Raw genomic sequence first — 27,150 nt, forward strand, 5'->3', positions numbered from 1 at the left:
TGGGTCTTGAGTTCCTTTTATTGCCCCAGAATTGCCTTGATGCAAGAGCCATGTGCTCATGATAGGCATACTTTGTGTCTTCAGGGCAGCTCTCCTCTTCCTCATCTTCTTCTTCTTCTTCAAGCATTGCTCTTGCTTTCAACGCAAGGTTGGGTGAAGTTGTCTTTGATCGAACACGAGCAAGTGCATTGTCGACTGTTTCGTTCATGATTGACATTGCAATGAACTCATCCAACACCTCACTAGAAGACAAGGAGTGGAAGTCTGGCCGCTGACGAATGATAGATGACATGGCTTTGTTGAAAGGCATGATGGCTTTGAGGAACTTGCGCTTGACCCATGTATCATCCACATCCTTACTCCCATGATCCTTTAGCGCCACAGCAACAGCAGTCACCCTCCGATAGAGATCACGAGGGTCCTCGTCTTCCTTCATCACAAACTCATCGGCCTTATCAAGTATCACTTCATAGTTGGATCGTTGAATGCTTGAGCTTCCCTTGTACAACTCCATAATATGCTCCCAACAATCCTTGGCCAATGTGAAGGGACGTAAGTGGGGAAGATCTTCAGGTGGCACAGCAGACTGGAGAATAAACAACGCAGAGTGATTATATTGATTGCCCGCATCTTCTCTTGGAGTGAGGTTGCTTGGGTCATGGGGATAATATCCTTTCTCGATAATTCTCCACAAGTTTGTTGAGCTCTGATTCAAATGAGACTTAATAGAAAATACCCAGTTAGCAAAGTCACCTTTCACAAGCTTAGGAGGAGGACCAACAGGATTAAGACGAGGTGCGGGAACGGGTCCTCCATAGACCATGGGGTGTGGAACTGAGGCATATGTTCCAGTCCCATCCTTTTCGTGAGATGAAGCAGGTCGCATACCTTTAGCCGCTTCCTTAGAGGAGTTGGCCTACGAATCGGTGATGGTGGGTTTAACCACTATAGCCGGTTCGGGTGAACTTTTAGGACCCTTAATTAACTCTTTAAGCATGGTCTTGACTTCGTTCGTCAAGGACGTCTTGAGGGCTGCCATAGCCGTATTCAAGTCGTCCCTTGTGACCGAAGTCAAGTCCATGTCCTCGGGTTGCCCATGGTTAATTTCCTCTCCGCCTTCCATACTCTTCGGGTGGTTAAATCCTTAATAAGGAGATGTGGCTCTGATACCAATTGAAAGGATCGATATGGTTGGCTAGAGGGGGGGTGAATAGACAACGACCACTTTTTAATTAATCTTAGCAAGTTAAGGTAAACACCATACGGGTTCACAAATAATATGACAATGAGGTGAACCCTAAAGAAGCTAACAACGAGAGCTATTAAGACAAGTAAGATATAGTCACAAGCATAAGCAATTACAAAGTAAAGGATAGAGATAACCACAAGTGGAACCGATGGAGACGAGGATGTGTTACCGAAGTTCCTTCCCTTTGACAGGAAGTACGTCTCCGTTGGAGAGGTGTGGAGTCACAATGCTCCCCAAAAAGCCACTAAGGCCACCGTATTCTCCTCACGCCCTCGCACGATGCAAGGTACCGTGATTCCACTATAGGTGCCCTTGAAGGCGGCGACCGAACCTTTACAAACAAGGTTGGGCAACTCCATACAAAGCTTGGAGGCTCCCAACTAGACCACGGAGCTTCACCACAATGGAATATGGCTTCGAGGTGACCTCAACCGTCTAGGATGCTCAAACACCCAAGAGTAACAAGATCCCCAAGGGATTGGTGGGGGAATCAACTTTTCTCTTGGTGGAAGTGTGGATCTAGGCCTTCTCAACCAATCCCTAAAGAATCAACAAGTTTGATTGGCTAGGGAGAGAGATCGGGCACTTTTGAGCTTGGGGCGCAACAATGGAGCTTAGAGAGGTAAGAGATGGGGTTCCTCAGCTAGAAGAACCCTTTATATAGTGGGGGGAAAATCAGACCGTTTTCCCACTCTCTGCCCGATCTCCAGCGGTACTACCGCTGGCTGCAGCGGTACTACCGCTGGCATTCCAGCGGTACTACCGCTGACCAGGGGCGGTACTACCGCCGCCTGGCGGTACTACCGCTGGAAGCAGCGGTACTACCGCTGGAACTCCAGCGGTACTACCGCTGGCCCCTGGTAGTGCAAAAGCACTACTACCGCCAAGAAAGTCTTCGCAAAAAGGTCCGTCCACGAACAACCGCTAGGCAAGCGGTACTAAGCTCCTGGAGCGGTACTACCGCCGACCAGGGGCGGTACTACCGCCAGCTAGCGGTACTACCGCTGGCTGCAGTGGTACTACCGCTAGCAGTCCAGCGGTACTATCGCTAGGGCGAGCGGTACTACCGCTGGGGACCATTTTGCAAAGAGACAAGAAACAAAGTGGCGGAGGCCGCACCAGAGATGAAGGTAAGGGAGAATATGTGAAGTGTGCGCGTGCAAAGATAGATTCCACCCAAACCTTTCCACTACGGATCCCCTCTTAATAGTACGGCTTTCCTATGACTCAAATAAAGAGAACGTAGAGAGCGCCGTGCTTCCGTTCCATGAATGAGGAGACGAGTCATCTTGTGCCATTGACGTGTGTTATGTGAAACCTTAACACACACGGTTAGTCCTTTACGGTACTGTCATTAATCACCAAAATTACTTAGGCATAAACTATGCCCCAACATATATATATACATAATTATTTCTATTTAAATTATATGAAAACTAATTCCCGAACACCAAACGAGGCATCACGTTAATCTCCCGAACACCTAAACCCTAAAACCCTAAAACCCAAAAATAATTTCATTAAAAAAAACCCAAAAATAAGCAAAATCTGAAACTCTTTAGTCCCGGTCCGTGTAAGGAACCGGGACTAAAGGTCCTGCCCCTGGGGCGCTACGAGACGCCCACGTGGAGCACCTTTAGTCCCGCCTTGTAACAGGGCCGGGACTAAACGTTAGGCCTTTAGTCCCGCCCCTTTAGTCCCGGTTGGTGAACCGGGACTAAAGCCCCTTACGGGCCGGGGCTAAAGGCCCCGTCCCCACTAGTGTCTGTTAGCCGTTGCTGCTGTCTGCTCTTCCGGTTACTTCTAATCGAACGTAGAATTTCCTCGCCAAGCATCCACCACGAGTGATCCATCTCGACGAATTCTACTCCACCTCAAGATCAACAACCACGACCTCTTCGAACCTTGCTCATGATACCGCTTGTTAGAATAATCTGAGACAATCCGTCGATCTACCGAGGACCAAGCAATCATACGAGCACGACACCGAGATTTGTTAACGAGGTTTACCAGCATGGCTACATCCCCGGGGCCTGACTACGGGCGCTCCTCCCCATGACACCGTCACAATACCGCACCTCGGCCGCCCGGGCGCCTGCACACGTCGCCGGCTCCCCCCGCGTACCTGTGCAATTCTGTTGGCCTAGGTTACATCGTGTGTCTACCCCCAAATATATGAGAGGCCTAGGATACATGTGTCCTATCAGGACACGACTCCATATCCTATCTAAACACAATACTACTCAGAGTTCAACTGTAACCTACCTTGTACAATAATATTCGACACAACTCTAACAGTGAGCTTTTAGCATTTCATGCCTGAGAGAGCAATTTTTACATTGTTTAAGCCTAGTGCTTAATTAAACTATACGGGACACTAGGCTGTCTTGTGAACAGTATTTTAGGTTTTGTTGCATCTGGTTCATGTCTGGCCTTGAGTCTCTTGACACCACTTTTATCAGTATTTTAGGTTAAATCTGAACCCACTCGCCGACCATTCAGTCTTTCGAGTAGTGCTAATCAGTATTCTGCTCCATTCTACATCAGCTTGTAAGCCGGCTGGCAGGACTTAGCTAGTTTATTTCCCCGACATCGGTCCAACGGTAAAAAGCAGTCAAGATACTGTCACATACTGCATATTTATACTACACTCCGTATGTGCGTGATCAGTGCCAACGGGCAGCTTACTTAGGTGAGCACATGTGCTGACTGTCGATCTTTTGTCCAAGTGTGAGATTAGAGTATGCTAAGAACGCAAATTACGCTAGATCTGGCCTCGGGGGTTGCACGGAATATACACTGTCCACCTACTACGTACGCACGGCTGTTGTATCTATGAGTGCATAGATGAATTCACACTCAGTTTCCATTAGCTCGCACTGATCCACTCCTCCAAGCTCCAGCTATGCAGGTGGTGACGGGGGCCATGGGCGCCCTCATCCCCAAGCTCTTCCAGCTTCTCAACGAGGAGTACAACCTGCAGAAGGGTGTGAAGCAAGACGTCGAGTTCCTCACCAAAGAGCTTCCGAGCATGCACGAAGCTCTCCGCAAGGTGGCGGATGTGCCGCGGGACCAGCTTGACAGGCAGGTGAAGATCTGGGCCGACGAGGTCAGGGAGCTGTCATACGTCATGGAGGATGTGGTTGACAGCTTCCTGGCAAGTGTCGAGGGCTCCGAGCCCGCCGCCAACTCACATAAGCTCAAGGAGCTACTGAAGAAGATGGGGAACCTGGTTCCCAAGGGCAAGGCTCGTCGTAAGATTGCGAAGAAGATTAAAGGCATCAAGATCCAAGTCAAGGAGGTGGCCGATAGGCGTGACAGGTACGGGGTCAATGATGCGGTTGCTAATCTAGCTGCAGCCCCAACTCCCGTTGACCCTCGTCTGTTGGCTTTGTTCAAAGAGGAGAAAGAGCTTGTTGGCATCGATGCCGCAAAGGACGAGATAACCAAGAAGCTCACAGATGGGGATGGGGACGTGACCAAGCAACAATTGAAGATTCTCTCCATTTTTGGAATTGGAGGACTTGGCAAAACAACTATTGCCAAAGTAGTACATCAGAAGCTTCAAGCAAAATTCATGCTCAAGGCTTTTGTTTCGGTGGGTCGCAAGCCCGATGTGAAGAAAGTTAATTCTCAGGGACATTTTTCTTGAGCTTGACAAGGAAGGCTACAGAAAATCCAATGCACAAAAGCTGGATGAAAAGCAGCTCATAGTAGAACTCCAGGAATTACTTGAGAATAAAAGGTACGCACCAAACCACCTATTACCGGAGTTAGTTTATCTCAGATAATAACTAAGTTTGTATGCATTGTCGTTCATGGAATATAGCTCAATGTCATCACTAATAACTACCGAGTACCTAAAATATGATTAAATTCGGGAAATAAATGATATTTATGGATGTCACCGAAATTAAATACAAAAGAATTGGAGTTCATCTTTTCGTTATTAGTGCATATGTATCAGCAATTCAGTATACATAACTTTGTCTTGAGTGTATTGAACATACGAATTAGGAGCAACTGGATTATTGTCTTTGAGTTTTGTCTTCAGTACGATTTGCATATTGAGAGTGGATTTTTAGCTCTCGGGTGCCTAGGCACCCTTTATAAACAGTAAAATCAAAAGAAATAGAAAATAAAATAAGAAAAATCTGAAACTTTGCAGCATCAAAGATGATGAAATTTTGTAGGTGTTTGCAAGTTTTCATGCCAAAAAACTATTCGAGGAGCTCTACACACGAAAAATATTTCAATGCTTGAAGTTTTGAGCACTTTTAGCGCTGTAATCTGAAACTTGTTTGTACATCTTTCTCTACATGATATTTTGACATGAAAACTTGTAGGAACCTATAAAGTTTGATCATCGTTGATGCTGCAAAGTTTCAGATTTTTTTGATTTTGTTTTCTATTTTTGAGATTTTACTGTTCATATAGGGTGCCCAAGCACCCGGGAGCTATCACACCTTTCTCTTTGCATATTAGGTGTTGGTTCTAATGTATTTTACTATTTTTAGATTACAAAATACCTTTGTTTTAATATTTTCATGCTTGTATCAACTGGCTCTTGAACAGTAACATCCAATTTTTCCCAATGCTCCATGAAAAGTATGAAGACTAAACATCAGTTTGAACTTAGATTTTGAAACTGAATTTAATATCCAAGAGATATTAATTGTTTATTGTATGCTGGACTGCCCTTATTATTATTTATTTTGAAATGAATTTAACCAGAATTAGAGTCCCAACCACTAAGAAGACATTGGTAAACCAACACATGGCAATATATATTTATCTTGTAGTGGTAGCCATATTCCTTTGATTTATTATGACAGCGTGACATATAGCCGGAGGAGGTCCAATGGGCCAGTTTAGTTAAGGACTTAGTCCAAGTTATCTTAGTTAAGTTAGGGGCTTAGCCCGAGTTTCCTTATTTCTATTACCTTAGAGCTTATATAAACAATTGTAAGACACCTTTTGGAATTAACCAATAAGACAATTCTATTGCCCGGCTCCGAGAGGAACCGGAACCCTAACCCTAGCCACCGCCTCAACTACTCTGGGAGCCGGAACCCTAACCCTGGCCACCGCCTCCACTACTCGCTGCCGCCTCAACCCTGCGCGGAGACGGCGCCATCGCGCCGACCGCGGCGTCCTCGTCTCCTCCAACCTCCCTCCTACCCTTATAACCTAAGGCAGAGGGCCGGTAGAACCCTAGTTTCTACCAGTTTGGTATCACGAGACTCTCGTTCGATCATGTCATCACCGCCGCCCGCCTCCGCCGTTGCGCTATCGCCCCCCACTACCACCTCGATAATCACCACGGCCGGCGGCCTACACCTGCCCGCGCCGCCACCTGCCGTCCTCACCCTGGAAGAGCAGACCGACGCGATCCGCGACCTGGCTACCGTCGTCCAGGGCATCCGGCTATACCTGGTCGTGCCACCACCAGCGAGCGCCGGACTGTCCTGGCTACCCTGGGAGCAACCGACGCGCTCGCTTGGACCCTACAGCTGCCGCCGCCGACTCCCACCACCTCCGGGCCGGGCCCGACCACCGCGCCGAGGGTGCCGCTCAACCAGCTTCGGTTCCTCCCCTCCCCGTCACGGCTACCGGCCTGGGTGACCGAGTCGTCAAAGCCGGTCTACACGACAGCCTCGGCACCGCCGCACACCCAGTACGGCGGGCCTTCCAGCTTCGACGTCCCCGACGGGTACCCGGCACAGACCCCTCCGCTGCTCCGCGCCGATGAACCCTACCACCAGGGCGGCCCTACCCACACGCCGCTGCGCTTCACCAAACTGGCCTACGAAGGCACCGAGGACCCCCTGAACTGGCTCAACCAATGTGACCAGTTTTTCCGGGGCCAACGGACACTAGCGTCGAAACGCACCTGGCTCGCGTCGTATCACCTCCGAGGCGCCGCACAAATGTGGTATTACGCTCTGGAACAGGACGAGGGGCGGCATGCCCCCTTGGGAGCGTTTCCGCGAGCTCTACCTCCTGTGCTTCGAGCCCCCGATCCAAGGGAGCCGGCTGGCGGAGCTCGGCCGCCTTCCCTTCACCTCCACGGTGCAGGACTTTGCCGACTGCTTCCAGGCCCTTGCGTGTCACGCGCCCGGCGTGTCGGCTCATCAGCGGGGCGAGCTCTTTGTGGGCGGACTGCCGGATCACATCCACGTGGACGTCGAGCTCCACAGACCGCAGGACCTCCAGATGGCCATGTATTACACACGAGCTTTCGAGCGTCGCGCGCAGGCCCTTCAACAGGAGGCTCCGGCTCAAGGCGCCCGGCAGCCAGGCCGACCGGCCCAGACAGCACCATCACCAGGGCGGCCACCCCGGGCCCGATGGCGGCCCCCGCTCCGACCGCACCACGAGCCTTCTGCCGACTCACCCCAGCCAAGCAGTTCGAGCACCGTCGCGAGGGGCTTTGCAATAGCTGCGACGAGCCATACGTACCAGGCCATGTATGCCCGCGCCTCTTCTACCTGGAGGCGACCGACTACGTCGAGGAGGACACTGCCACCGACGGGCCTGGTGACTTGGCCGGCCCAGTGGCGGTTTACATTGCCCTGGCGCCCGCTTCGGCGCGGCTCTCGTGGTATCCCTCCACGCGCTCGCGGGATTTGAGACGAGCGAACTATGCTCTTGCCGGTAATGATCAACGGCGAGCGCCTGGTGGCCCTCCTGGATACGGGCTCCACACATAACTTCTTGACCGAGTCGACGATGCGCCACTTAGCGCTTCAGTCGACGGGCAGGGAGCAACTCCGGGTCACCGTGGCTAACGACGACCACCTCCAGTGCCATGGGATCGCCCGGAACGTGCCTGTCACCATCGGCGGCGAGCACTTTACCATCACGTGCGCCGGCATTGATCTGGGCTGCTTCGACTTCATCCTCGGCGTCGACTTCTTGCGGACCCTCGGCCCCATTCTCTAGGACTTCGATGCCATGCCGATGACTTTCTGGCGCATGGGTCGCCGCATCCAGTGGGCGGGCGTGGGCGGCGCCTCCCCAGCGACGCCGCAGCTTCAGCTGGCAGCGACTGACATAGGGCCTGAGCACCCCCTGTTGGATCATCTCTTGCAGCAGCACCATGACCTCTTCGACAAGCCTCAGGGCCTTTTGCCAGCCCGGGCGTATGATCACCGCATTCGTCTTCTGCCGGGCACAACGCCGGTTGCGGTGCACCCCTACCGCTACCCCCAGTTGCAGAAGGACGAGCTGGAGCGGCAGTGCGCACTCATGCTCGCTTTGGGCATTATCCAGATCTCCACATCGCTATTTTTGGCGCCGGTCCTCCTCGTCCGCTAATCGGACGATACGTGGCGCTTCTACAATTACTCCGACGGGACGGCTCTCTGCATCCGCTCGGGGCCCTCCTTCGCCCTCCTTGACTACATCCGTCGGGCCACCTCGGACGCACTGGCCGCTCAGCTTCTTCGACAGCGCCTCACAGCCGGCGACCTGGCCGAGCTGTGGCGCTTAGCGGATGGGTTGCTCCTACATGGGTGTCGCCTCTTTGTGCCAGATCACAACGATCTCCGTCACCAGGTCCTGCTGCTGGCCCACTCGGTCGGCCACGAGGGTGTGCAGAAGACCCTCCATCATCTCCGCGTTGATTTATACATCCCCGATGATCATGCCTTGGTCCGGGACTGGGTGCGGTATTGTGTTACGTGCCAGCGTAACAAGACGGAGACACTGCATCCGGCTGGGCTGCTGCAGCCCTTGGAGGTGCCCTCTCAAGTCTGGGCCGATATCTTCCTGGACTTCATCGAGGGCCTCCCAAAGGTGGGCTGCAAGTCCGTTATCCTCATGGTGGTCGGCCGCTTCTCCAAGTACGCCCACTTCATCGAGCTTGGCCATCCCTACACGGTCGCCTCCGTGGCTCGTGCCTTCTTCGGTGGAATTGTCCGTCTCCACGGATTTCTGGCTTCGATCGTCAGTGACCGGGACCCGGTGTTCACGGGGCATGTCTGGCGTGATCTCTTCCGCCTCGTGGGCATGAAGCTCCGCCTCAGTACGGCCTTTCACCCTCAGACGAACGGCCAGTCCGAGGTGGTGAACAAGGTGATCGCCATGTATTTGCATTGTGTTACAGGTGACCATCCCCGTGCATGGGTGGATTGGCTGGCATGGGCGGAGTACTGCTACAACACCTCTTATCACTCCGACCTGCGTGCCACGTCATTCGAGGTGGTCTATGGCCAACCTCCCCCGCCTATCCTGCGGGTTGACCTTGAGACGGCTCGGACTAAGGCGATGGGCGACGTGGTTCGCAACCGGGACGAGATGCTTGCAGAGGTGCGCCAACGCCTTCTCCAAGCTCAGCAGTTGTCCAATCGCTACTACGACGATCATCACCGCGACGTAGAGTTTGCGATGGGCGGCTGGGTGTGGCTACGCCTCCTTCAACGCTCCACGCAGTCCTTGGACCCTCATGCTAAGCGCAAGCTGGGCCCTCGCTACGCAGGGCCATTTTCTGTGGTGGAGCGCACCGACAAGGTGGCCTACCGCCTACAGCTTCCAGCCGGGGCCCGCATCCAGGACATGTTCCATGTGGGGTTGCTGAAGCCCTTCCATGGAGAACAGTCGGCAGCAACACCAGTGCTACCTCCTACCTCCAACGGACGAGTCCTTCCAGGACTGGCAAAGGTGTTGCAGGTCCAGCTACGTCGCGGAGTGTGGCGCTTGTTGATCCAGTGGCAAGGTCTTCCGGAGAAGGATGCCACTTGGCAGCAGCTTGACGAGTTCCGCCAGCATTTTCCAGACTTCCAGCTCGAGCACGAGCTGTTTGCACAGGCGGGGAGAGATGTTATGACCGGCGTGACTTATAGTCGGAGGAGGTCCAATGGGCCCGTTTAGTTAAGGGCTTAGCCCAAGTTATCTTAGTTAAGTTAGGAGCTTAGCCCATGTTTCCTTATTTCTATTACCTTGGAGCTTATATAAACAGTTGTAAGACACCTTTTGGAATTAAGCCATAAAACAATTCTATTGCCCGGCTCCCAGAGGAGCCGGAACACTAACCCTAGCCACCGCCTCCTCCCTGCACCGAGACGGCGCCGTCGCGCCGGCCGTGATGTCCTCGTCTCCTCCAACCTCCCTCCTACCCTTATAACCTAAGGCAGAGGGCCGGTAGAACCCTAGTTCCTACCAACTACAATTTTTGGATGGTCTTCCAGATGGCTGTTGTATCTTCTTTAATACATATATTATGCACAAGCTTTAATTACTAATTTCATGCATATGGTGATCTTATGTGGATAGGTACTTTATTGTTATTGATGATATATGGGATGTAGAAGCATGGGGAATAATCAGTTGTGCCTTGAAGGATAGTAATTGTGGAAGTAAAATAATCACAACTACTCGTAGTTTCGAAGTCGCCAAAAAGTCCGGTGAGGCTTACCAGCTAAAGCCACTTTCTCCCGGCAACTCTGAAAATTTGTTGTATATGAGATTATATGGTGATAAAAGCAAATGCCCTTTTGATCATCCGCTTGAGATGTCTGAAAAAATGTTACAGAGATGCGGTGGTGTACCATTAGCTATCCTTACAATGGCTAGTTTGTTAGATGATAAAGCGAGAGAGGATTGGTCTAAGGTCTATGACTCAATTGGTTTTGAGCACCGAAAAAACCAAGTGGTAGACAATACAAGAAAGATATTACTATTTAGCTATTATGATCTACCCTATTATCTGAGACCTTGTTTGCTGTATCTAAGCATATATCCAGAAGACTACACAATCTACAAAGACACTTTGATCTGGAAGTGGGTAGGTGAAGGTTTTATCGAGGAGGAACAGGGGATAGGGCAATATGAGCTTGGAGAGAGATACTTCAGTGAGTTGGTGAATAGAAGTATGATACAACCCGTCTGGGGCAGTTACGGCTCTTGCTTCCTGATTGGTTGTCGTGTCCACGATTTGGTGCTTGATATGATATGTCTATTGTCAAATGAAGAGAATTTTGTTAGGGTCTGGGATGTTAATGATCAAAGGATATCTTACCAAATTAATGCTCGTAGGTTAGCCATTCAAAGGAGAGTCTTAGAGAAGGATGACTATCTGGCTAACATGTGCACCCAACAGTTGAGGTCATTCAGTGTCACCCAATGTGATGTTCATGTGATGCCATCACTTTCAAGTTTTGAAGCTTTACGTGTCCTAGATATGGAAGATTGTAGTTCTATTGCAGATGGCATTTATCATCTAGGCCATCTTGGGAGTTTGATCCATTTGAGGTTCCTGGGATTGCGGAACATGCCAATAGATAAGCTACCAGAAGAAATAGGGAATCTGAAGTTTTTGCAGACACTGGACTTGGAGAGTACTGGAATAGAAGAATTGCCACAAAGTTTTGGTCTGCTAAGGCAACTCAAGTGCTTGCATTTTAAAGTCCGTGAAGTAACAGTTGGGATGCATTTGCTGGGAAACCTAACATCATTGGAAAAGCTACTGTTGGTATTTGACACTTGGTCTCCTGAGTTTGTAGCAGAGCTGGGCAAGCTGACGATGCTGAGGAATCTCAACCTTTTCTCTTTTGATGGCCGAGTCTTGAATGATAACCAGATGAAAGCGCTGGTGAAGTCTCTTGTCAAACTGCAAAAGATCGAAGTTCTGGGCATTGACTTTCTTTATAGTGTGAGTATTGGACACCAAGACTGGGAAGGTTATGTACCACCTCGACAACTGCGTGAACTCAGCCTAAGAACGGAGAGCAACATATTGCCGGCGTGGATAAGCCCGTCGCTTATCCCGAAAGTCACCAGTTTATCGCTCATGCTGAAGGAAGTGAAGGCGCGGGATATGGAGATTCTTGGGAGTTTCCCAGAGCTCATTACTCTATGGTTGAGTGATCAAGGGTTTGGCAACTCGCAGGACTTTCTCCCAGATGTCGTGGGGGAGTTATTCCCCAAGTTGAGGTACTTTTGTACACCTGCACCGCTGAGGTTTCTGCAGGGAGCGATGCCGAGCCTTGAATCCCTTGAGTACACTTATCTCCAAGTGAATCAGTTGAAGCGTGACAGAATATTTGTGTTTGAGTTTGGTAGCTGGGAAAACCTACATTCACTCCAGAAAGTGAAAGCTACCATCCGTCCAGATGCAGCTCATGAGAATGAAGCTGTGGTCGCGCTGGAGCTCGTAGCCAACCAACATCCCAACCGTCCTAACCTTACAGTCAATATTTGGTGAGGGTAAGTACATGCATACTTCTAACTGAGTAAAAGTAGTTTTCAGCTTTACATACAGCCTGTATGTGCCCAATATGTCCAATATATCCTTTACACTTATATATATGACCTCTATTTGCAGGCGTCTCAAGCTAATTAACTAATTGTCGCCACGGCAATTAATGTGGTACCTACTACACTTCCTTTCCAAGCAAGCTCCTCCTCGATCGATCTTCACTTCAACTATTATCAATCTGCACCTGCAACTGATGAATGGCGTGCACCAAGAGATTATACCACTACTTAATCTATGCACCTGGATTCTTTTTTTTTACCAAGCTCTGGGATTGTAATAAGCTACCTTTCATTTTTTTTAGGCGACGATGCTATCAGGTTTTTGTCCCATGGTTCAGCAAAAACTGATGCTAGCAGTGGGTTTCCTCATAGTGCGCAAAACTCATCACCCCTTTTCCCTTTTGCTGCTTAACAGTTCGATGTTTTTGCAATGGATCTCGCTAGGAAAATTTTACTTATCATTCCCATGAGTATATTTTGGTATTTCTTCCAAGCTGATTTCATCATGCTTTTATATATATCCATTATATCCTGTTGATGCAACTAGAGTACAGCTATTAAAGAGCGGACTATAGTACCTTCGAAATATTGAAGTTATCACAATAGTGAAAGCGTCAGAAATGTTTGCTTTAAAATGCCCACGTTTTAAGTAACATCCTTGCTAATGTGTACTGTACATGTTTCAGGTGCGTTTCGTTCGTTACCCAGCATTCTACTTCAGTTTGTATCCTCACATATCTTGAATTATTTTCTTCCTCACACAGCCATAGAATTGTTATGCTTTTTTTTCGACAAGGGGGTCACCTCGGTCTGTGCATCACGCATCACCGTGATGCAGACCCACAGATTTTTTTTTGCTTGTGGAATGAATGTTCTGCTTCTCGATTCAACGTTTTGCTTGTGGATGAAAGCAAAACAGTCCTAGGATATCAATTAGAGTTTTGCACACTCTGCTGCTACATGCACAACCAGAAACTGCAAATTCAGTTTGATCTCAAGATACACCACCTCCACCAACCAGAATTCAGAGATACACCAGAGTATTACTTTCATAATAAGAACCAGAACTAGTGTAGTTTCAGCTCAAAATGTACATCATCTTCCACAAATCTGAAAAAACTACAAGGGAGATATAAACATAGAGGTGGTGGTGGTGGTGTGTGGGGGGGGGGGGGGGGGGGGGGGGACTAAAATAATTATTCACAACAATTGTTTGATCAAATAGAGTCCCCGCATAACCGATGCCTGGCAAGTGCATATGGAGTAATATATGATCCATAAAAGTATATTTGAAACAACCATACATGAAAGAAAGTAACCACACCGCCCTCATACAGAAACAGAACGACACCTAAAAATATTAATTTAAGTAAAAACACAGAGACAGAAAGCAGTACTCGTAAATTCAGATTGCAGTCTGTTTCCCTGTAAACATGTACACCAGAAAAGGATAAAAGGCCGCAAACCAGTGTTTAACTGGGAAGAAAAAAAGGTGCCACCTAACTAACATTCTTGTGCCATCTCTTCTATGCAAAAAAGAATTTGTCAGCCATATCAGAAGATTTAAGAGAAAATTTCCATCTCTGCATCAATATCCTATCTAAATGATTTTTTTTATGCGAGAATCTACTCTTAATCAAAAATTTGCACCCATGAACTACAGCTGCAAATTTACCCATACTCGGGCTTCAGCACCCATGCCGCGCCGCCTGCGCCCCTTTGTAAGGTTGCTATTTCCTTCAGCAGGTTCTTGAACACCAACATATCCTTGGGCTGTATGCGGTTCTTAAAATGTTCCGTCAAGCTCGTCGAGCTGGCGGAGCCACCATTCTGTTGTATGTAGGTGCACAGCTGGCGGATCAGGACCTCAGGCTGCACAATCATGTTCCTGCTAGAAGAAGAGTTTGATGTGCGCCCGTTCTCTGTCGAGCCTGGTCTTTGGTTGGAAGAGGAGCCCAGACTGAGCTGATGTTCCAGTGCATCTGAAGCTGCTCCCTCTCGCGTTCCACGCATCTTAGCCAAAAGCTCGGCAGAGGACAGCGCTTTGCCATGCAGAGCGCCCACCTGAAGACTTTGAACCCTGCTGCCGTTAGAACCTTCTGACGGCTGTGAAGAACTAACCAGCTGGGTGTTGAGTGTCGACCCAAATTTCCTGCGGACAGAGGATGGAGCTCCAGCAGCACCAGCTCTTCCTGTCCATGTGGGAACAGCAAAATCATCACGGCTTCTGAGCATCCGTGATTGGCGTAAAGCCTCAGCTGCCCTTTGTGCCACCTGTGAAGCTTCTGCTTCTAGCCGCAGCTTCTGATCGTCGTTAGCGCTCATTATGGCATCATGATTTACAGCACTCTGTGCAAGTAAAGAATCTAAGGGTTATTTACAAAATATTGAACAGAAAAAGAAAAAAGAACAGAGACTGGTATCAGCACATATTACTTACATGAACGCCCTGCGCATCAAAAAGATTCTTCAAAATGTTGGATTCTTCATCCGCTTGGTCAGGTTTAATGTCTGATTTCCCATTTCCATCAACAGAAGTTTCAGCCCCTGCGCTGGTCGGTAAAGCTGAAGAGCGCTCGCCTCGCTCCTCGCCATCTGGAGCACCGACGTTCACATCTTCAGACAATTGGCCAAAAATGTTTGATGTTTCAGTGGAACCATTCTTGTCATCATCTTGCAATGTGAATAAATCTTTCATGTCTCTGGCTTTGAAGAACCTCCTTTGCTGAGGGTTTTTCAGTACTTTGTTTGTGAGGAAATGCTTGTATATTTGTCGATGGTAGACTTTCTCCTCTATAGTCCCACGTGTGATCAACCTGTAAACTGTCACATCTCTTTTTTGCCCAATTCGCCATGCTCGTTCCCTGGCCTAGTCCACCAAAAGTTTAATCAGGTTAGCGTGATCACTTGTCGAAACAACAGGAGATTATCTTTGCTGCTATCTAAACAGAGAACGCCTTAAAAATATATTACTCCCTCTGTTCCTTGATATAAGATGTATAGATTTTTGAGAAAAAATCCAAAATATAAGGTGTATTGCATTGCACCACTTGTTTGGATATTTGTTTTGGGGATTTGATTACATTTCCTTATATCAGGTAAGCTCTTCTATTTTCTTATGTCAATTAGTGAGGTGTAATCTCACCCAAAACTTGTGAAATTTTCCCTCTACGTGCGTTCTTTAATTTCCGTGCCAAAAACTATACACCCTATATTTAGGACAGAGGGAGTATCTACCATGTCATCACTCATTGGCATCCAGTTTTGGATGTCAACCCTCTCTTCAAAGTCCAAAAGGTAAGATAATGAAACCTTAATGTAATTTTATCGAATGCCAATGCATCTACGAAGGTTACAAGATGGTAGGTACAGAATTATAGACAGGGCGGACCAAACTCCACATGGGCTATACCTGCATGTCTGTCGAAGGGTTCCAGTCAGGATCAAATATTATAACCCTGTTTGCCCCAGTCAAATTCGTACCCAATCCACCAACTTTTGTTGTCAGAATGAAAATAAAAATCTCATCTGTATTATTGAACTCATCAATGAGTGCCATTCTTTGCTTTGGAGGTGTAAGTCCGTCCATTCTTCGATATTGGTAGTCGCGGGCAATCAAGAAGCTCTCCAAAATGTCAAGCATCTGTTGGGTCTGAGCAAAAAGAAGAACGCGATGACCTTGATCTTTCCAGACTTTTAGTACTTGCTCAACCACTTTCATCTTTCCACTTCTTTCAATATTCCCATAATCAGGATTCTGAGCGGCTTGTTCTCTCTCAAGAAGATCAGGATGATTGCATATCTTCCTTAGGACATCTATCCCGTAAAGGGAGTTTCTGTTACCATCAAATATTTGTTCCACCTCTGAACTAGCAAGAAATGCACGATAAGTAGCACGTTGCTCTTGAGTTAAACTACAGAAAAGAACCTGCTCTGTTTTCTTGGGAAGCTGTGCATTGACATCTGCTTTCATTCTCCTAAGAAGATACGGCATGATCAAGTCACGCAAGACAACAGCACATCTGTACGCTGTGGACACTTGCAACGGTGTTGCATTAGCATACCCTCCGACAGTTATTGGAACAGAGAACTCGGTCTCGAACACCGGCAGGACGCCTAATTTCCCAGGGAACACGAAATCAAAGAGAGACCACAGTTCTGAAAGTTTATTCTGAATAGGCGCTCCTGTCATAATTATCCTGTGCACAGTCTGCAATTGCTTGCACACCAGAGTTACCTCGGCATTAGGATTCCTTATGCGGTGACCCTCATCCAATACAGCATATCCCCATTCTATATCAAGCAACTTCTCCCGTATGATTCTTAGCTGCTCATATGTCGTCAGAAGCAAGCCTGACCCTGAATTTACAACACGTGAAATCAAGTCATCCCACTTTTGTGCAGGCTTCACGCGTGTAACCTCTTCCTGATCGCTATCCCAAGAAACATCACTCTCAGAATCACTGTATCTCTTGCCCTTTTTACTTGAACTGTTTGCAGAATCATGTAAGATCTCAACTTTGAATTTCGGATACCATTTACTGGCCTCCCTTCGCCACTGTTGCAAAAGGGTCACAGGACAGATAACAATGCTAGGCTTGTACATACCACTGTCATGCAAAGCACCAAGAAATGATAAGACCTGCACGGTCTTTCCTAAGCCCATTTCATCGCCAATTATTCCACCAGCCCTTTGACAATGTAACTCCCATAACCACTGCACTCCCACTTTTTGGTAGTCAAACAGCTGCGTGTAAACGGAGCCAGGAATTCTTAAACCACCTTCAAGGATGACTGGAGGTAACTCATCAGAATCTTCTATTATTTCATCTTCATTCTCAGACACAGAAACTGATGCGGCTGCATCTCCAACATCCTCATCTGCAACTGCAGAAACCAGATATGATAAGTTCACTGAGGTATCTTGGTACAAAGTAGTAGCAAATAAGGAAACCTGACTGCATTTTCCATGTGCATAGAATAACACTAAAGCAAAAAAGCTCTGAAGGCTGAAGAGGCCTTGGCATACCATCCAATAATGACTCCTTCTTTGAATTGGCATTCATCCATTTCTTGCCAGGCAATGGTCTCTTGGTCTTACTTTTTAGCCTTTTGTTTTTCCGCTCATCTGAACTCGGAAGGCCAGGGCGTTTTAGTGGTACTCCAAGCCTTTGAAACGGGGCAGTCGGTGCATCCAGCTTAGGCAAGAACTCCGCATCAAGCAATTTGGTAGTTGGGCGGCTTTGTGCCATGTTCTGCATTGCCTGAGCAACTTTAGCAATGCTGGAAGCTTCCATGGTTTCCTCGGCTTGTTCTGCAGAGTCATTTAGCCTGCTAGAAGTTCCAGGGTGTTCAACGCGCTTCTCAAAGCCCTTCAACTTGTGAAACGGTGTCAGCAGACCCTTCCTGATCAGCTCTTCCCTTTCCTACAGAACAGAATGTAACATCAGGAGGCAGAGTAACAAAACAATAAGTACATAATACAAGAGCCCCAAGTGTTAGTTAGGCTAATAACTCACAGTCTCCATGAACCCCGCAGAAGCTCCATCGAGCACTGCATCAAAGTCGTCGTCATCATCATAGGTGACGGTTTTCAACCGACGCGTCGGCGACTTCTTCTTAGGACCACCAGGCGGCTTCAGCGACTTCTTCCGCCTCGGCTCGTCCTCAACTATCATCGCCAGCATCTTGTCTTTTTGGTTGCCCGATCCAGACGGGCCAGGTCCGGACTGCAATATCTCTCTCTGAATCTGCACCTTGGCCCTCTTGAGGCTCCTGAGCCGCTCGGCGGCAAGCGCTTGCTGGAGGGCTCCTCCACGAGGGGCGTCTTCATCAGCATTCTCCTCCTCCTTCACCTTCTCCTTCTTCTTCTTCTTCTTATCCTCGGCATCAGCGCTACCCGAGCTTCCCCCACCGCCTTTCTTTCCAGCGGCTTGTTTAGCCCCTCCAAGGGTTGAAGCCACGGCGTCGATCTCAAGCTGCACAGACCGCAGTTTCTGGTGCAGCTTGGCCTGAGCATCGTCTTGAGGCGTTGTCAGGCTACTCTCCTGGTCACCGACGGCGGCCGGCCCCGACGTCTCGGCGTCATGCTTCTTCGGGTCGGTTTTCGCCTGCAAAAGAAAAAGGAAATGAAACGTGGCACTGACAAGAGGTACGAACTCCCCCTGTGAGAAATTGTTTCTGGTTTCGTTGCGCACGGGAAGAAAACGAATGAAGGGATGAGGGGGTGGGCCGTTGCCTGCGACAGGATCTTCCTCTCGATGTCGTCGATGTTGGCGGAGGTGACGCCGAGGCTGTGCAGCAGGCGCTGGTCGTCGTCCTCCTCCCCCATTGTGGATCAGTAAGCAGGGAAGAAGCCGCCTTGGTTGTCGATGAATTCACCTATAGGCGCGGGCACGGACGAGAGTTAACCAACTTGGCGGGCGGGTTCGGTCGAACTGAAACCCCAAAGAAACCTTCTTCCGGCGGATCTAGGCGGCGTGCAGGCAACGCGAACCCAGCACCCGTGTATATCAGGCCAAGCTCGTACCTGAACACCCAGCGGGGGAAGAGTCGGCCGCGAGGAGGAGGGGGAGGCGGCTCCGGCGGCGAGGGGCGGGGGGCCCGAGGCGTCGGCGGCAGGCCTAGGGCAAGCGCGCGAGGGCGGGGCGTTGGGTGCGGGGTGGTGGGTCGGGGGAGAGGAAGGGGAGGGGAGGGGACGGGGCGGCGGGATCGATGGGTTGGATTGGGTCCGGCCGAATTTGGGGAGGAGTCGGGGTCGGAGCCGGAGTCGGAGGGGAGGAAGAAGACGACTCCCTCTCCCTCTCCCGGAGTCGGTTCAACGGCCGGCTTTGGGGGCAGGAATAAAACTTTTCGTTGTACCCCAACAAAACAAAATCTTGAGAAAATGGAGCGCGTGCGTGTCTACGGTTATCAGGACATACACGTATGACACATTGACACGGTGCATTCGCTCCTCTGTTTAAATGTCAATCTACGTAGTTGGCCTATCTATTGTTTTCTGATCTGACTATTGATATATTGGTCAAATCATTTCTCTATTTCAACGTGCCGGGGCCAAAAAAAAAACAATATTGACGAATAATAGGTTGAAATCCATGTATTAGAGCCGGAGTGCACGAACCTGACATTACCACCCCGCCCTGACGGTTTTTCGACGCATTTTTTCTTCAAAGGCATCGGGATGAAGGTCTTAGCAAGCAGGCTAAAGATTATTCTCCCTAATGTCATCTTCGAAGAACAACCCGTGGTTGTTCCTGGACACCTTATCGTCGATAATTTTATTACGTCATGTGAATGCTCGCATTCCATTAAGGGTAACAGATTTTGGACACTCAACCTTGATACGATGAAAGCGTATAATTGTCTCGAGTGGCCTTATTTGAGAGTTGTTGTGATTAAACTAGGGATCAGCCCTAGGTTCACTCGTACTATCATGAGGTGCGTGTCTTCGGTCTCCTTCTCTGTGATTTAAAATGACGGAATTCTTAATGCTTTTAGGTCAACCCGTGGTGTGGGGCAAGGAGATCAAATCTCACCATATATTTCTTTGCTTGCTGCTGAAGCCTTGTCATGCATCTTATACGAGCCTAAGGAAAGGGTGTGTGGGGTGTTTTCATGGCACCAAATGCGTCCTCTATTAACGACCTACTATTTACAAATGATAGTTTACTATTTTTTGAAGCTAATGCGGAAAGTGCTACAAGAGTTTGTGATCTTTTGAAGAAGTATTGTGATGCATCCAGGCAGAGAATTAATGTGGACAAATCGTCGATTTTACTCAGTAAAGGGGTCGTGGAGCCCCTTCGAGGTATGGTTAAAAACATTCTTGAACTGCAAAATGAAACATTGTCAGAGAAATACTCGGGCCTCCCTTCGGATGTTGGCAAGTCCAAACACTCGTGCTTCAAATATCTTAAGGACGAAACTTGTAAATGAGTGCAAGGTTGGATGGAGAAGTGCCTTTCAGCAGATAGCAAGGAGGTATTTATAAAATCAATTATGCAGCCAATTCCCACTTATTCAATGGCTTGTTTTAAGTTGCCGAGAGGATTGTGTGAACAAATAAATGGCCTGATTCATAAATTGTGGTGGGGGAGTAAGAGTGGACAATGGAAAACAACGTGGGTTTCATGGAATACAATATCTAGACCAAAGTTTATGTGAGGCATGGGGTTTTGAGTTATTGGCACGACGGGCGTGGAGATTAATGGAGCAGCCAGAGTCACTTAGTACTCGGGTACTAAAGGCAAGATACTATCCAGAGTGTCATTTGCTTGACTCCACCTTGTGATCATCACCATCTCAAGTTTGGCGATCGATCATGGAGGGAATAGATCTTTTGTCACTAGGACCACCTGTTCAAGAATTCGGACGATTAATTAGTTGACTTCTCGATTAATCCCTACTTGTAGGCTCACCGAGTAGCTGATTAATTGATAAATCGCCCGAATAATTGATTAAATGGACGATTAACTTGTCGATTAGTCTGTTAATCCCCTACTTGCCAACCAACCGAGCAGCTACCACTTAACGATTTCCTCAACAATGCTGGGACCTATCAAAAGGATTGGTAATGGAGATGACAGAAACACTGACACAAATATATGGCAAGAGAATTGGTTGTCGGGGGAATTTAAACTGAAGCGGATTTGTGCGTGGTGAGTTAATCATCCATCACGTGTCACTAAACTAATTGATCTAGTAACAAGAACATGGGACAAGCATGTGCTTTCAGAGCCTCTTGTTTCCCCTGATGTAGATGTTGTCCTTAACATACCTCTAAGCTCGCGAGTGAAAGACGATTTTTGGGTTTGGCACTATTATAAACGGGGCATCTTCTTGGTACACCCGACTTATAGGATGATTAGTGCTATAAACTTAGCGACAAGACTGGCTCGAACACTGATGTCTACTACGCAACCTTCTCCTTGTAGACGTTGTTGGGCCTCCAAGTGCAGAGGTTTGTAGGACAGTAGCAATTTTCCCTCAAGTGGGTGACCTAAGGTTTATCAATCCGCGAGAGGCATAGGATGAAGATGGTCTCTCTCAAGCAACCCTGCAACCAAATAACAAAGAGTCTCTTGTGTCCCCAACACACCCAATACAATGGTAAGTTGTATATGTGCACTAGTTCGGCGAAGAGACGGTGATACAGGTGCAATATGGATGGTAGGTATAGGTTTTTGTAATCTGAAATTACAAAAACAGCAAGGTAACAAATGGTAAAAGTGAGCACGAACGGTATTGCAATGCGTGGAAACAAGGCCTAGGGTTCATACTTTCACTAGTGAAGTTCTCTCAACAATGATAACATAATTGGATCATATAACTAGCCCTCAACATGCAACAAAGAGTCACTCCAAAGTCATTAATAGCGGAGAACAAACGAAGAGATTATTGTCGGGTACGAATACACCACAAAGTTATCTTTCTGATCGATCTATTCAAGAGTTCGTACCAGAATAACACCTTAAGATACATATCAACCAAGACCCTAATGTCACCTAGATACTCCATTGTCACCTCAAGTATCCGTGGGCATGATTATATGATATGCATCACACAATCTCAGAATCATCTATTCAACCAACACATAGAACTTCAAAGAGTGCCCCAAAGTTTCTACCGGAGAGTCAAAACGTGTGCCAACCCCTATACATAGGTTCCCAATGTCACGAACCCGCAAGTTGATCACCAAAACATACATCGAGTACTCACATGAATCCACGTGTGCCAACCCATATGCATAGGTTCCCAATTGTCACAAACCCGCAAGTTGACCACAGCACATAGACACGTGCAAGACATACATCAAGTGTTTTCAAAGACTCAGTCCGATAAGATAACTTCAAAGGGGAAACTCAATTCATTACAAGAAGGGAGAGGGGGAAGAACATCCTAAGATCCAACTATAGTAGCAAAGCCCATGGTACATCGAGATCAAGACATCTCAAGAACATGAGAGAGAGAGATCAAACACATAGCTACTGGTACATACCCTCAGCCCTGAGGGAGAACTACTCCCTCCTCGTCATGGAGATCGCCGGGATGATGAAGATGGCAATCGGAGATGGATTCCCCCTCCGACAGGGTGCCGGAACGGGTTCCAGATTGGTTTTTGGTGGCTACAGAGGCTTGCGGCGGCGGAGCTCCCGATCTAGGTTTCTTTCTGGGGGTTTCTAAATTTATAGGAATTTATGGCGGTGGAATTGCGTCAGTTGGGCCCACGAGGAGGTCACAAGCCTGCACGGTGCGGCCACGGGGGTAGGCCGCGCCCCATGGGCTTGTAACTCCCTCGTGGCTCTTCTGGCCTTCTTCCAAAGCTTCGGGGGTCTGTTTTGGTCCAAAAAAATCATCGTAAAGTTTCATTCCATTTGGACTCCGTCTGAAAAAGGGTAAAAACACGGAAAAAACAGAAACTGACACTTGACACTGAGTTAATAGGTTAGTCCCAAAAAAGATATAAAATAGCATATTCATGCATACAAAGCATCCAAAGAAGACAATATAATAGCATGGAACCATCAAAAATTATAGATGCGTTGGAGACGTATCAAGCATCCCCAAGCTTAACTCATGCTCGTCCTCGAGTAGGGAAGTGATAAAGAATGAATTTTTGATGTGGAATGCTACCTAGCATATTTGTCCTTTGTAACTTCTTTCATGTGACATGAATGTTCAGATCCGTAAGATTCAAAACAATAGTTTGCTATTGACATGAAAACGATAATACTTCAAGCAAACTAGCAAGGTAATCATGAACTTTTGAAATAACAAGGCCAAAGAAAGTTATCCCTACAAAATCATATAGTCTGGCTATGCTCCATCATCCTCACACAACTAATTTAAATAATGCACAACCCCGTTATTGGCCAAGTAATTTTTTTCGCACTCTTACTTTCTCAAACTTTTTATAACTATCACGCAATACATGAGCGCGAGCCATGGATATAGCACTATAGGTGGAATAGAGTGTGGTGGTGGTTGTGAGACAAAAAGGAGGAGATGGTCACATTGACTCGGCGTATCAAAAGGCTATGGAGATGCCCATTAATAGATATCAATGTGAATGAGTAGGGATTGCCATACAAGAGATGCACTAGAGTTATAAGTATGTGAAAGCTCAAAAGGAGAACTAGTGGGTGTGCATCCAACTTGCTTGCTCACGAAGACCTAGGGCAATTTTGAGGAAGCCCATCATTGGAATATACAAGCCAAGTTATATAATGAAGATTCCCACTAGAATGTGGTAGTGACAAAGCAAGAAGCTCTCAATCATGAAGAACATAGTGCTATCATGAAGCACAAGTGTGGAAAAAGATAGTAGCTTTGTCCCTTCTCTCTTTTTCTGTCCTTTTTTTATTTGGGCTCTTAGACCTCTTTTTTTTTCTTTTTTTTCTTTTCTTTTTGTTTTTGGGCTCTTTGGCCTCTTTTTTTATTTCCTCACATGGGACAATGCTCTAATAATGATGATCATCACACTTTTATTTACTCACAGCTCAAAATGATGATGACTCTATAGGAAATGCCTCCGGCAGTGTACCGGGATGTGCAATGATCTAGCATGGCGTATGACGTTGAAACATCTCGCTAGCTATCTTACGATCATGCAATGGCAATATGAGAGTGACGGCACAAGTCATGAGACGGAACGGTGGGAGTTGCATGGCAATATATCTCGGAATGGCCATGAAAATGCCATAGTAGGTAGGTATGGTGGATGTTTTGAGGAAGGCATATGGTGGGTCTGTGCACCGGCGAGAATTGCGCGGCACTAGAGAATCTAGCAATGGTGGAAGGTGAAAGTGCATCTATACCATGGACTCACATTAGTCATGAAGAACTCACATACTTGTTGCGAAAGTTTTTATTAGTAATCAAAACAAAGAGCTAAACGCCTACTCCGAGGGGAAGGGTTGGTAGGTGTAAACCATCGCGCGATCCTGACCTCAACACAAAGGATGACAATCAATAGATCAATTATGCTCCGACTTCCTAACATAGCGGTTCACCATACGTGCATGCTACGGAATCACCAACTTCAACACAAGTATTTCTAGATTCACAACACCCTACTAACATAACTCTTAATATTACCGAATCCACGTCTCAAAACTAATTGAGATGAATCAAAACTTCTCTTTCTATTCAATGCACATGAAGATGGAGGTTTTTGTATCCTCTTTGGGCACCTATCACATTTGGTACTACTTTCGTAGCATAAGCCAACTACCAAATCACGCACCGCCGTGCTCTAAAGATATAAGTGAAGCACAAGAGCAAAAGTATCTAGCTCAAAAGATATAAGTGAAGCACAAGAGCAAAAGTATCTAGCTCAAAAGATATAAGTGAAGCACAATGAGCATTCTAGCAAAATCACGATGAGTGCATGTCTCTCTCTCTCAAAAAGGTGTGCAGCAAGGATTATTGTGACACAACAAAAAGAAAAGACTCCTACGATACAAGACGCTCCAAGCAAAACACATATCATGTGGTGAATAAAAATATAGCTCCAAGTAATGTTACCGATGGATTGAAGACGAAAGAGGGGATGCCTTCCCAGGGCATCCCCAAGCTTAGGCTTTTTGGTATCATTGAATATGGATTGGGATGCCTTGGGAATCCCCAAGCTTAGGCTCTTTCCATTCCTTGTTCCATAGTCCATCGAAACTCTACCCAAAACTTGAAAACTTCACAACACAAAACTTAACGGAACTTTGTGAGATGGGTTAGTATGATAACGAGAAAATCAATCACTTGGGTACTGCCAAAACAAGACTCATAATTATTTTCACACAATTCCTACTGTATATTATCATTTCCACAATTTATATTACTCAATATAATCTATGGAAACACCAAAACAAGCAAACTATGCATTGAAAACAGAATCTGTCAAAAACAGAACAGTCTGTAATGATCTGAATGATCACCATACTTCTGCACCTCGAAAAATTCTGAAAAATTACGACAGTAAGGGAAATTTTCATATAAATCAGCAGAAAAAATAATCAACTCAAAATATCTTTCTGGATAAAAATTAAAAATCATCTCGTGAGCAGAATTTTCTATCTTTTTCCAGCATGATCAAACAACTATCACCCAAGCTATCATAAAGGCTTTACTTGGCACAAACGCTAAAAGAAACAAAAAAAAAACACAATCATAACAGAATTATGATGGTGTGGAAAAATCAAAGCAGAAAGAAAAAAGAAAAAATAAATTCATTGGGTTGCCTCCCAACAAGCGCTACCGTTTAACGCCCTTAGCTAGGCATTGATTTCAATGATGCTCACATAAAAGGTAAGGATTTAAACACAACGAGAGCATCACGGAGCATATGGCTAGCACTTTTAAGTCTAACCCACTTCCTATGCATAGGGATTTTGTGATCAAACAATTTACTGGAGCAAGAATCAACTAGCATAGGAAGGCAAAACAAGCATAGCTTCAAAATTTTCAACACATGGAGAGGAAGCTTGATACTATTGCAATAAGTAGAAGCATATGATCCTCTCTCATAGTAATTTTTAGTAGCATCATGAATGAATTCAACAATATAACCAGCACCTAAAGCATTCTTTTCATGATCTACAAGCATAGAAATTTTACTACTCTCCACATAAGGAAATCTATTCTCAAGAATAGTAGTGGGAGTATCGTAAAAGACTTGAGCACTACAAATTGTGTCCACAATGAAAAAGCAAGGTTTAGCAAAGGGGTTCTCGAGAGTATGACAAGTTTTATCATCCCTCTTCTTTAAAGCATAAGTATCCTCACAATAATCATCATAGATAGGGGGCATGCTTTCATCAAAATAATTTTGATCATACAAAGTGGAAGAACTAAAAAGATCATCTTCGTCAAATATAGCATCCCCAAGCTTGTCGCTTTGCATATCATTAGCATCATGGGTATTCATAGAATTCATGCTAACAACATTGCAATCATGCTCATCATTCACATATTTTATGCCAAGCATTCTATGTATTTCTTCTTTCAGCACTTGAGCACAATTTTCCTTCCCATCATGCTCACGAAAGACATTGAAAAGATGGAGCATATGAGGCATCCTCAATTCCATTTTTTTTGTAGTTTTCTAGTGAAAGAACAAGAAACAAAAGGATTCGATTGCAAGATCTAAAGATATGCCTTCAAGCGCTAACCTCCCAGAAATGCTTCGTTGCCAGGATGTTAGTGCCGCTTACCTAGCCTCACCGGCAACGGCGCCAGAAAAATGCTTGATGTCTACTACTCAACCTTCTCCTTGTAAACGTTGTTGGGCCTCCAAGGGCAGAGGTTTGTAGGACAGTATCAATTTTCCCTCAAGTGGGTGACCTAAGGTTTATCAATCCGCGGGAGGCGTAGGATGAAGATGGTCTCTCTCAAGCAACCCTGCAACCAAATAACAAAGAATCTCTTGTGTCCCCAACACACCCAATACAATGGTAAGTTGTATAGGTGCACTAGTTCGGCGAAGAGATGGTGATACAAGTGCAATATGGATGGTAGGTATAGGTTTTTGTAATCTGAAATTACAAAAACAGCAAGGTAACAAATGGTAAAAGTGAGCACGAACGGTATTGCAATGCGTGGAAACAAGGCCTAGGGTTCATACTTTCACTAGTGAAGTTCTCTCA

The 27,150-nt window shown here is 46.8% G+C and overlaps 3 protein-coding genes across 4 annotated transcripts; 2 read left to right on the forward strand and 1 right to left on the reverse strand.

Moving 5' to 3' along the window:
* Positions 1 to 4,154: 4,154 nt before the first annotated feature.
* On the forward strand, positions 4,155 to 11,290 carry LOC123439393 (disease resistance protein PIK6-NP-like). The gene is made up of 2 exons (XM_045116109.1): positions 4,155 to 4,994; positions 10,526 to 11,290. Exon 1 carries the CDS (start codon positions 4,155 to 4,157, stop codon positions 4,899 to 4,901), a length of 747 nt encoding a protein of 248 aa, XP_044972044.1. The 3' UTR covers positions 4,902 to 4,994; positions 10,526 to 11,290.
* Positions 11,291 to 11,336: 46 nt separating this feature from the next.
* On the forward strand, positions 11,337 to 12,969 carry LOC123441422 (disease resistance protein PIK6-NP-like). Its single transcript, XM_045117863.1, has 2 exons — positions 11,337 to 12,457; positions 12,576 to 12,969. Exon 1 carries the CDS (start codon positions 11,337 to 11,339, stop codon positions 12,453 to 12,455), a length of 1,119 nt encoding a protein of 372 aa, XP_044973798.1. The 3' UTR covers positions 12,456 to 12,457; positions 12,576 to 12,969.
* Positions 12,970 to 13,894: 925 nt separating this feature from the next.
* Positions 13,895 to 19,357, reverse strand: LOC123442739 (DNA excision repair protein CSB). Of its 2 annotated transcripts, XM_045118867.1 has the most exons (7): positions 19,038 to 19,357; positions 18,747 to 18,889; positions 18,028 to 18,618; positions 17,538 to 17,934; positions 15,921 to 17,395; positions 14,949 to 15,377; positions 13,895 to 14,857 (listed from the first exon to the last, which is right to left on the reverse strand). In XM_045118867.1, the coding sequence occupies exons 2-7, from the start codon at positions 18,837 to 18,839 to the stop codon at positions 14,180 to 14,182; spliced, it is 3,663 nt and encodes a 1,220-aa protein (XP_044974802.1). In that variant the 5' UTR covers positions 18,840 to 18,889; positions 19,038 to 19,357; the 3' UTR covers positions 13,895 to 14,179. The 2 variants fall into 2 exon arrangements, with proteins under 2 accessions (XP_044974802.1, XP_044974801.1); XM_045118866.1 differs by lacking the exon at positions 19,038 to 19,357 and having other exon boundaries at positions 18,747 to 18,976.
* Positions 19,358 to 27,150: the final 7,793 nt, after the last annotated feature.

This window comes from Hordeum vulgare, chromosome 3H (genome assembly GCF_904849725.1).
Source record: "Hordeum vulgare subsp. vulgare chromosome 3H, MorexV3_pseudomolecules_assembly, whole genome shotgun sequence".
Lineage (NCBI taxonomy): Eukaryota > Viridiplantae > Streptophyta > Magnoliopsida > Poales > Poaceae > Hordeum > Hordeum vulgare.